At 36.7% G+C, this 11,810-nt stretch overlaps 3 protein-coding genes across 3 annotated transcripts; 1 reads left to right on the forward strand and 2 right to left on the reverse strand.

Annotated features, from left to right (window-relative positions):
- Positions 1 to 1,506: 1,506 nt before the first annotated feature.
- Positions 1,507 to 2,463, forward strand: LOC107178700 (probable carboxylesterase 9). The gene has a single exon (XM_015534200.3). The coding sequence runs from the start codon at positions 1,507 to 1,509 to the stop codon at positions 2,461 to 2,463; it is 957 nt and encodes a 318-aa protein (XP_015389686.3).
- A 3,319-nt stretch (positions 2,464 to 5,782) lies between these two features.
- LOC102611634 (probable carboxylesterase 8) lies at positions 5,783 to 7,272 on the reverse strand. Its single transcript, XM_006490897.4, has one exon. The coding sequence runs from the start codon at positions 6,995 to 6,997 to the stop codon at positions 5,975 to 5,977; it is 1,023 nt and encodes a 340-aa protein (XP_006490960.2). The 5' UTR covers positions 6,998 to 7,272; the 3' UTR covers positions 5,783 to 5,974.
- A 1,669-nt stretch (positions 7,273 to 8,941) lies between these two features.
- LOC102611345 (receptor-like serine/threonine-protein kinase At2g45590) lies at positions 8,942 to 11,350 on the reverse strand. The gene has a single exon (XM_006490896.4). It carries the CDS (start codon positions 11,195 to 11,197, stop codon positions 9,209 to 9,211), a length of 1,989 nt encoding a protein of 662 aa, XP_006490959.2. The 5' UTR covers positions 11,198 to 11,350; the 3' UTR covers positions 8,942 to 9,208.
- Between the last annotated feature and the right edge of the window lie 460 nt (positions 11,351 to 11,810).

Consider the following 11,810-nt stretch of genomic DNA (forward strand, 5'->3'; position numbering starts at 1 on the left):
TCTTTAGTTATCCTCTTCGGCAATGGATCATGACAAATCTTAGGAGAAGAGTCTGTGATATGGGGAGTTTATTTTGGCCGATTATGTTTGGTATTGCGGCTTGGAGAATTTGGCATTGGAGGAATCAGGTGATTTTCAACAACAAGAGCTGGAATGGTGATTTGATAGTCCGGGATATTAAGGCAAGGGCTGAGAGTATTTGTTCTACTCTTTCAAGCGTAGGCTATCGAAGAAATGAAAGGATTCAGAAATGGATTCACTGGGCTCCTCCACCATGGCCTTTCTTGTGCTTAAATACGGATGGTGCAAGGAAAGGAAATGGAGAGACGAGTGCAGGTGGGCTGCTGCGGGACTGTCATGGTAATTTTATTCATGGCTTCAGCGCACATCTTGGAGTTTGTTCAGTTCTAAAGGCTGAGCTTTGGGGTGTCTTGCATGGGCTAAGAATGGCATGGGATCTTGGCTATAGACATATCCAAGTTGGAGTAGACAACTGTAGTGTGGTGCAAATTATAAAGGAAAATAATGCCCATGTCAACGAAACTTCGAATATAATCGAGATAATTAGAGAACTCATGAGGAGGGATTGGAGGATTCGAATTGGTCACATCTACCGCGAAGCAAACTTGGCAGCTGATATCCTTTCTACGCATGCTTTGAGTTTACCTGTTGGAGTACATTTTCTTCATTCTGCACCTTTAGGGTTGAGATCTATTTTATATTCGGATATGTATGGGGTGGCACACCCCCGGTTTGTGCCCCTCTAGCTCTTCTCTTTTAGAGCCCTTTGTTTATCAAAAAAAAAAAAAACATAATATCTTGATAATTTCACATTAGAGTTTCTCAATTTCTAAATGAACCTCAACAGAGAAAACTTCTCTAGTTATTTTTTTTATTTTTTTATTTATTTTTTTTCGTCAAGTGTTATATATATATGAAGAGACGCATACATAAATTAAGGATGAAGCAGTGGGTTATATTATATACATAGCTGCTACAAACTCTATATAATTATTTCCTTACGAAGTTATCTTTTGCGCGTAAACCTTACTGAAGAACGCCTCGTAAGATCAAATTGTAACTAATTATTTCAAATCTATACGTAATTAAAAACCAAATTAATATGAGCGGATATAGCTCATCATCATGATCGACATTTCTGAAGATACTTGTCAAAAACTGAATTCAGTCCATCTCAGTTTTTGAAACACTCAATTTAATTAATTTTGAACGTTCATTAAATGAACGTGAATCAAGCCCTTGGAATAAACCAATTACCACATTCTAGCAACGGAACCCTACAAATTTGCTCAAACCTCAACAACTAATTATGCGTACGGCTCCAATGGACACTAATCCCGCACGCAGATCCTAGTGTTTAGGACTTTCAGTTAGGCCACTCTTTTTTTTAATCTTTTGAAAGTTATACACGGAAGCAAGCTTAATCTTTCATATATGTAATTTAAGTAACATGCATGCATAAGTAAAACCAAAAACTTACAATTAATGTCCACGTTCGATGCATACGCCCATTTGGGCGTTGTTGACGACGGAGACGGCACCTTCCGTCGTAACCGTGAGTTTCCGGGGGCCGAAACGAATCCGGAACCGGTTCCGGGGAACCCCACTGTCAGCAAAGACGTAACTCTAAACGCTAACAACAGGACAAAGCTGCGTATTTTCAGACCAGTGAAGCTGCCCTCGAACGACAACACAGTCGCTCGTCTTCCTATAATCCTTAAATTTCATGGTGGTGGCTTTGTTCTTTACTCAGGCCTTGATATCGTATGTCACCGTACCTGCACACGTTTGGCAAGTGAAATCCCCGCCATTGTTATTTCTGTCGACTATCGTCTTGCTCCCGAGCACAGGCTCCCCGCATGTTACGAAGACGCTGTTGAGGCAATCCTCTGGGTGAAGCAGCAAGCTTCGGACCCAGAAGGCGAAGAATGGATTACAAATTATGGTGATTTTACCAGATGTTACCTTTATGGCCGCGGTAATGGCGGTAATATTGTTTTTCATGCAGCGTTAAAAGCAATAGAGTTGTGTTTAGGGCCAGTGAAAATTGCTGGCTTGGTTTTTAACCAACCAATGTTTAGTGGAGTTCGTAGAACGGGAACTGAGATTAAATACGCAGCGGATCAATTATTGCCATTGCCTGTATTAGACGCGTTGTGGGAGCTGTCACTGCCAAAAGGGACAGATCGTGACCATCGATTTGCTAATATTTTTATCGATGGACCTCACAAGACTAAGCTTAAATCGTTGCCCCGGTGCTTGGTTATCGGGTTTGGTTTTGATCCGATGTTCGATCGGCAGCAAGACTTTGTTCAATTGCTGGCCCTGAACGGAGTACAAGTTGAAGCACAGTTTGATGATACCGGCTTTCATGCTGTGGATATAGTGGACAAGCGTCGAGGACTTGCCATTTTGAAAATTGTTAAGGATTTTATCATTTGAAATATAGGCACATGTTTAAATGTGAGTTTTGAGCTCATTAAACAGCATATATTAAATAAAAACACGTGAATTTTGCACAAAATCTATGTTTAATTTCCACATCTGGAAGCTCTGATATATACAGTCGTTCTCAGATCCAAAAATTTCAGATTTTATAAAATTCAGATGAGATGACAACAATGTAATCATACTTTTACAATGTTGTTAAACAGCTTAATGATGTTGTGAAAGTCTGTTTTAACTGTTGTCAACATATCCTGAATTTTAAGTTTGAATTAAAATATTTTCCTATATATATGTAGATCTTTTTTCCCTCTTTGTAATCGACTTAATTTTCTTCCAATTATTTGTCAATCTCTATATATATTCAATTCTCTAATTTTTTTTTTAATAAGAATCTCTTATTAAGAAATTACTATACGTTAAGGCCATGTTTGATTTCAAGAAAAGAGAGGAGAGGAAAATAGTGGAATGGAGAGGGAGGGAGAAGAAATGAGTGAAAAAAAATAGTGAAATTAGATTTTATTGTTTGGTTTGATATAAAATTTTATAAAGAATTACAATTTTTTTTAGACAAATTTATCATTTACCTTAAATATTAAACTATTTTATATTAGTAATGAAATATATATATATATATATATATAATAAAATGGCGGTTTGGACGACTTTCTGGCATTGTCCGACGGTGATCCGGCGACTTTGCGGCGAAGTCCGGCAGAGGTCCGTTGACAGTTAATTTGTATTTTTATATTTTCATATTAAATAAATAAATGAATAAGTTTATTTATTTTGTTAAATTTCTTAAATAATTTATTAAATTTAATTAATATATAATTATTTATAATATTAAATCAATAAAATAAAATTATAAATAATAATTATTAATGGTATTAAACAAGTTAAAAAGTTGAAGAGTAATTTTGAAAATTTTAGTTTCCAACATAAAAAGGAATTTAAATTCTTCCTACTTGGTGTGGAATTTAAATTCTATATTATGATGGATATTAAATTTTAATGGACATTAAATTCCTATAGATTTTGTCAAATCAAACAATAAAAATAAAAATAAAATTTAAATTACTTTCCTCTCCTCCATTCTCTCCTCCCAACCAAACATCACCTAGATTCATGGTTTACAATATATATGGATCAATTGAATTCCATCGTATATATTAAAGTTAGTCGGATGATGATTATGCTTTTAGACTAATTTACTACCAGATATGGCAAACCATCACTATGTGTTATATGCATAGAAAATTAGTTATCTGTGACGACATTGTAATTTACTTTTTAGAGCACCATGACATGACTTTTGCGATCCACTTGTGTATTTTGGGTTCGTTTCAAATTGTCGGTGGAAAGTTCAAAAATGATTTTGAATAAATTTTTTTAATAATCACTTTTGACAAATTTATCTTATACTTGTAGCAGATTTTGAAAAGTATATAAGGGATAACTTTCTAAAAATTCAAAATATTTATCAATTTATATTATAGAATCAATTTATATATCTTCAAATATATTATAAAAATTCAAAATCTTTATTAATTAGGAAATAAAATTATTAATTTTAAATAGATTATTATTATTATTATGTTAAAAAAATAAAAATAAATTAATAATATAAAATTTTTAATTATCAATTATTATATATACATAATAAAAATATTTGATATACATATTTATAAATGCATAAATAAATTTTATTCAATATCATATCTAATGCAATCATTTATATTCTTACATCAATTTAATATTAAGATAGAGTAAATACATATAACTGTTTTTAAAATTCACAATATTTTTTAAAATTAATTTTACTAAATATTTTATTGATTTATTTTTTAAAATTTATTTTTTGAACAATATCAATTTTTGATAGAATGCGTGTGTCGGTAGAAACGATGATAAACTGTAAACACATGAATTCTATCAATTTTTTCTATTTAAGGTTCTAAACTCATGATAAAATTTCTCCAAATTCTTATCATTAACTTGATGAATTTTAGGACATAATTTGAGATGTATAATATTATCTTTAATTCCTAAAAGGAAAATGTAAATCTTGGATTGTTTATCTCTTTCGTCAATAAAATTCATAATCTTGTATTTCTCTTTATCGCGATTTTGCTAGATTATACGCCCTTAAGATTTTGGGTTTATAAGTTCACTCTCACTTCTTATTCATTTTTCAATTATACTTATTTATATTCTTACAATAATTTAATATTAATATAAATTAAATGCATATAACTACTTTTAAAACTCACAATATTTTTTAAAATTAATTTTACTAAATAATTTATTAGTTCTCTTCACAATTACATATCTTTATAATACATATAATAGTAATTATTTTAAAAATAACAGCATTATCACTTTCAATATTACCAAACTGGCCTTTATATTACTTCCTCTCCACTTTCACTAAACCGTTGTGTCAACATTGCCCTTTACGGATAATCTAATATGATGCCAAGTGATGTGACATAATAGACTATTACATATTTATTTTATTTTATTATTATTTTTGTTGCATTGGTATGGTTTGGTGGACTTTGTAGTGAGATATTTATAATTCTTCGAACATAAAAATATTGGGGCATCAATTTATTATTATTATTATTTGTTATTGTTTGATTATATCTAGGCAAAGGTAAATTTTGGTTACTTGCAAAATAACAAGTTTTTTTTTTACTGTTTAAAATTATTTTAATTTAGAGAAATTCTTAATTATGTTTTAAAATTTTTATTAGTTAAGTAATAATTAACTATTTAAAATTTATTTTTTGAACTATGTCAAATTTTGATAAAATGCGCATGTCGGTAGAAACGATGATAAACTAGTGTAAAATTAGATTGATTTTGTAAACACGTGGATTCTATCAATTTTTTTCTATTTGGATTTCTAAACTCATGATAAAATTTCTCCAAATTCTTATCATTAACCTGATGAATTTTAGGGCATAATTTGAGGTGTATAATATTATCTTTAATTCTTAAAAGGAAAATGTAAACCTTCGATTCTTTATCACTTTCATCAATAAAATTAATAATCTTGTAATTCTCTTTATCGCGATTTTGCTAAATTATACGCCCTTAAGGTTTTGGGTTTATAAGTTCACTCTCACTTCTTATTCATTTTTCAATTAAACTCTTTTTTTTTTATTTATTTTATTTAAAATGTGGCTACATTATTTTCAACACAATAAATCACCTTAATCCTCTCCTAATTTAACCTTTACTTGCATATCCGATATCCGCGCAATCATCTGTTATAATTTAATTTAACCCTAACCAATAAATCCATGACTGACCAAAGATTTTTACTCTTTACTAATGGCCAATTAATGATTACATTAATAATCTTTACCAAGTTAAAAAAAAAAAAATCGATAATTTGTCAAATACTTAAAACTGCATATAAACAAATTAAATAACCATCTTGGAACACGATGGAGAGATAAGCAACCGACGGTTGTTTTGAAATAACTTGTCATTCACATCACAAACTTGGTTTATTTGAAGCTGCAGCTCGAGCATTATTATGTTCAGGCTGACGGGCACATACATCGTTAACAAATTCCTGGACAGCCTTGTACAGGGCTTCGGCTTTGGAAGGATCAAACAGCTCACATGCGTGGTAACCATCGTCAAACTGTGGCACCACGTGCACTCCGCGCGCCTCTAACATTTTTGATAACTCTTTTTGTCTGTCGATCAACGGGTCCCCCTCGCGTCCTCCCACAAAACAACTTGGCAGCCGTCCGATCTTATCGTTAGTTTCCACACTTGCGATCGGATTGCAATATTCATGATCGCGATCCGCACCCTTCGGCAACGACAGGTCCCACATGAGATCCGTTGCACTCAACGGACAGAGCTTGTCGTCGATCATTCTTTTCTCCGATTCAGTCCTCTGGACCCCACCGAAAAATGGCTGATTGAGCACGAGCCCTACGATCTTCACCGGCGAAAGATGATCAGCATCCAAGTCCAATGCACGTAACCCGGCATGGTAAGCGATGCCGCCGCCAGAGCTGGAGCCCATCAGAAAACACTTGGATAGATCGGCGTAATCTCTCAGCCACGGGTCACCAAGAGCCTGGTCGCGGACCCACTGGATGGATTCCATGGCGTCATCAAAGGCTGCAGGAAGGCGGTGTTCGGGGGCGAGACGGTAATCAACCGACAGGATTAAAGCGGGGATAAAAGCCGCCAGTTGGCAGCACGAGTTGTGAAAAATGAAAGCGTCAGCACTGAACAAAATGTAGCCGCCGCCATGGAAGTATATAATAAGAGGGAGCTTTGTGTTGGGGGGAATATCCTTGGGTTTAAATAAGCGAAGGAAAGTTTTGTTTTGGGGGTTGAGTGGGACATCTTTGGAGAGGGCGAGCTGGTCGGTTATCGATGCCGATGGCGGAACAGTGGGGAATTTGTTGTGTCTCGTGAGTGAGCCGTCCGAGTTGAGGGAGATTTTGAGTAACTCAAAAGGGTCTACGGAACATTGTATTTGTTCTTCTGCCATTGCCACCACTCTGTTACTTTTTATTTAGCACAATTGAAACCAAGTGTTCGACTTTTTATTTATACGGGAAGGGAAAGCTTAGGGCTTTTTTGTGGTCAAGAAAAGAAGGTGGAGCAATTAAAGGGCTATCCATTTTAGTTGGTTGGTGCGCCTTTTTTCATAACTATTAACAACATTACATAATAAATTGATTGTGGAGTATGAACGAAAGCCATAAATGAGCCAGTTTTTCTTGACTCTTCTCAGACAGGGAAGTAAGTGGTGGATATATCTTATGAATTTTATCGATCTAGAAGCATTTTAATAGTGGGGAGTTGCTGCTTTTTCTTGTCGGCATGGCATGGCCCCAGCTATACTTTATCTTTTCAAACGCCAATTATTTTATTATTGGGGCTTCTGTGACTTTACGCATTGCCTGCTGAATAGGATCTTGGGCAAATAATTTTGGATCGACCAGCTCAGACGGCCCTCCTAGACCATCGATCTTGTGCGACTTATGAGCTTCATAAGAAATATTATATGGGCCTTCAGTATGATGGTAGCCAAACATAGGCCCAATATAGCATGAGCCTGCTGCCACTTTTATTTATTTTTATTTTATTAAAAAAGGAAGAATATCAGTCTCTAGTCTCGACCCTCAACTCAGCAATTTACAACTTCACAAGTGCAATTACAAAATGATTCTCATGATCTACCAGATTTATTGCATACCTGTGTTGTCACTATTTTGCAGAATCACATTCATTTTTTATTCTAAAGAATCGAATTAATTAAATTAAAAAAAGAATAAGCATCAGAACATTCCAAGTCGAAGCAATAGCAATTCATGATCTCTTATTCTCTTTGCATATAAAGAGAACCGAACTCATTCTGCATCAGAATCCCCCCACCATTTCCAACAGAAAAAATGATGAAAGAGCCCTCAGACCCTGTGTATCGTTGTTTTTGTCGCCGTTCTGTCAAATTCTTCTATCCAAATATCAGTGATCTTCCCAAAATTACAGTATCCAATTAAAAAAAATGGGGATTTTTATTTATTTTTTACTTTTTTTTTTTTTTTTATCTTAACGACTATCCTTCCCCCGCACAGACACTTTTGGAAATGGTTAATATCAGCATTCTCAAAAAAACAATATGCTGCGAAGCTTGTACATGATAAGTTGGTAACAAAATTTTACAGCTGCAAAGACATGAATTTGAGGGTTCTGACAGTAGAAAAGATTTCTTAATTATCAAGAGTTAAGCGTCCAAAACTCATCGAATCAGTGATCTTTACATGGGCTTGAATGATATAAAGTACTAGACAAGGAGTAATGGTAGGGCTTGTTAACGGCAAGTGTTTGTTAGGGTTGTCGTCTCATTGCGGAGAAAAATTATTAAAGGTAAAAGGTATATCCGAAAAATTATTAAAGGTAAAAGGTATATCCACCATTAAGTTCGTTTCATTAGCACATCTCGTAACAGGCTCAGTTAATTAACCTTGTGCTAAATTTGTTACGGTAATTTGAGACATTTTAGAGCCAACGGCTGAATAAGCTTGCATTCTGGGTTTCCTGCATGGCTAAATATAATAAACAGTTTTAATGGAACTGTATAATCATTTATGAAAAGAAAAGGCAGGGGCCAAGAATGGCTTCCTTCTGTTGAATCCCTTGCTTGCGCCCAAAAACAACTAACTTGTGAAAGCTAGCAATCAGTAAGAAAGCGGACACATCTTCTGACTTATGGGGCCAATAAGTCCAAAAGTCATAAAAAGGAAAGTTCTCCTTCATGTCCCAGGACAATACACAAATCTATCAATGAAGCCTTAAGACCACTGGCTGGTGGCACTCACCATTCACCATCTGGAAAGATAAAGCAATATCTAAACATTCATCTTTATATTTACCGTTAAACCTGGGATTCCTAAAATTCAACAATTTGTACAGCAAAAGCCAAGTGGGGTTGTACACTAAAAAATCAATAGTTGTTGCATAAAGTTAACTGTGAAACAATATTGTAGGCCCGAAGGAACATATAAACAATCAAAGTGCAAAGAGACCCTGAATTCATGATACAGATTTTTCTTTTTTTTTCTTTTTTTAACTTTTCTTTGTTTTTGCATCAATTTGTACACAACATAATAATTAGAAATGACCTACAACAAGAAGTACACACACTCACTCTACAGTCAATGATATAATTAAAATGGTACCAGAAAATCCGATGAGCTCACCGCGCTTTCTTCTGGGATTTAAACGGAAAATTGCTCGGCGGTGATGGTGAAAATTCAAACGGCAAATGAGGTGGCTCAGCCTCACCAGTAAGCATCTCAACAATATCTTTCATTGTAAGTCGCTTGCTTGGCGATCTTTGTAAACAGAGGAGTGCAATGGTAATGCAAAGCAATGCTTGATCCTTATCCAAGGAATGAATAGAAGGGTCTACAAGATCCAAAAGCTTCCCATTATAAGCTAATTGCCTAGCCCAAGAAATCAAATTAGCCCTTTCAAACTCAGACATTGGAGATGCTGTTACTTGTAAAGGCCTGCGCCCTGAAATCAGAACCAAAATAAGTACACCAAAGCTATAAACATCACATTTCTCCGATAGCAGCCCACCGCCACCATATTCAGGGGCGATGTAACAAACTGTTCCTCTCATACTCGGCGTGCTGCTAATGCCACCGCTCTTGGGTATATCTCCACTGGCCCAATCTTGGCTACTTCTTCTTCCAGTTCTTAATTCACCACTAAAACCATCAAGCCACCAATCAATGCTACCTCTGCTAGTCTTATTCTTCCTCTTCTTTCTCTCTTGCACAACAACTTCCTCATCTTTTTGCCACCACATTTCTCCAACATTACTAGAATTCAATCCTCTTTTCTTCTTCTTTTTCGTTAACTCTTCGCAAAACTCTTCCTTCCACCATTCTCTAGGCTTCCTATTCTTTTCCTTCTTCCTAATTCTGTCCTTCTTCATCTCAAGTTTGGAGCTAGAACCATTATTCTCGGTCGAACTTGGGGATGCAACCCATTCGTTTTTGGGCCTTTCTTTCTTGATCTCACTCCCAATCCATTCCATAACATAATCTTTTACTCTCCCTGACTCTGACCCTGCTCCGTTGTCCTGCTTCCACCACCAATCCCGCCTCGAACCACCCTTTTTACAATTTCCGTTCAAATCTTTCCCACTCTCAACACTAATCTTATCAAAACAACCTTCCGATGCACTCCCTTTATCAACGCCAACTTCCGGCGACAACGTTACTGTATCAGTCTCAGGAGATACCTCAGCATCAAAAACTCTCACTACACAACTCTCCGGCGACCGATCAACACCGTTGCCGCCGCCAGCACTCTCTTCATAGGCAGTCACCACACTCTCAGTCTCCTCCAAGATCGACCCGTTATCCTCGTTAACATCTCTCTTCTTCACACACTCACCTTCAATCATCAGATCCTCAGTTTTCAACCGAGCAAGACCAAAATCTCCAATCTTTGCTTTAAAATCGCCGTCTAATAAAATATTGCTCGGCTTAATATCGCCGTGAATCACCGGCGGTTCACAAGAATGATGGAGATACTCGAGACCCTTGGCGATATCAATAGCAATTTCGAATCTTTTATTCCACTCCATTAGTTCTTCACATTTTCGATCCAGTAACGCGTCTTGTAAGCTCCGGTTCTCCATCAGCTCGTAAATTAAAACGAGTCTGCGACCTCGCCGATCGGAAGCGAAACCTAAGAGGGAAACAATGTGAGGACAGTCTAATGACGAGGCCAGCGAGAGCTCGTTGTGGAACTCGCGCTCGCCTTGGAGGGAACCGGAAGAGTCGAGTATTTTCACGGCGAGTGGTTGCGACGACGACGGAACTACGGCTTTGTAGACGGAGCCGAAGCCGCCGTGGCCGAGCCGGTTTGAAGGAGAAAACGACGCGGTTGCTCGACGTATAAGGTTATAAGAGAACCGTCGGCAGTGGTTGTGGTTTGGAGACTTTAAGTCCGAGGGAGCCGTACGGTTCCTGTAGAGTTTCCGGTAGGTGAAAATGGTGATGATGATAAGGATGAAACAGGTTAGAACAAGGGTTCCGGCGAGTATCGCGGGAAGAAAGTGAGCCTGATGGTTGTGGCGGCGGTGATGGATGACTGGTGGCGCCATCATCGACGGCATTGGCAAGGGCGGCGGCAGCGAAACTGAGAATACTGAGCGTGATGGCATTGCTGTAGATAGTTTGGAAAAGAGAGGGGTGTTTGAAATACAATATTAGCAGGTCATGGGTAATGGCCAGTTGAAGAAGAATTGAGAGTGGGGGATTTTAGTCACTGTCTCTCACAGTTAGGGGTCACAGCTAGCTCTGTTTGAGTTCTCTGTTGGTGCGTGTTTTCTTGTTTTTGTACATAAGTGGGCCCAATATGTGGTGGTTTCCTTTTCTATTTATTAGGATAAGACAATTGTTGTGTGACGTGGAACTTTTAGAGATGGATGCTGAGGAAGCCATTAGTTTGACTTTTTTGCATAAGTGGCGATAATTAATTAGTCCGTTGCTTTTCTACAGTAACTGTCATGTGAGTAGCTTTAGTTGTCATTTACTCAGGACCGATCGATCTTAAGGTCATCGCGCGCGCGTGTATTAGAGCAGCATGAGCCACGCACCTCCTTCATGCTCGTGATAAATGGTGGAGAGTGATCGGTATCATAGACTCCAAGCGGTCTATTGTAGAGCTGGCCATTTGAGCGTGGCTTTCCAACTTCTACGAGTTTTTACCTGGAGCAGAGTCCCAACGCGCTGATTAAATCGCGTGGACCCGGTTTCCTTTTGTTTTTTTTTTCT

Source organism: Citrus sinensis, chromosome 3 (genome assembly GCF_022201045.2).
Source record: "Citrus sinensis cultivar Valencia sweet orange chromosome 3, DVS_A1.0, whole genome shotgun sequence".
Lineage (NCBI taxonomy): Eukaryota > Viridiplantae > Streptophyta > Magnoliopsida > Sapindales > Rutaceae > Citrus > Citrus sinensis.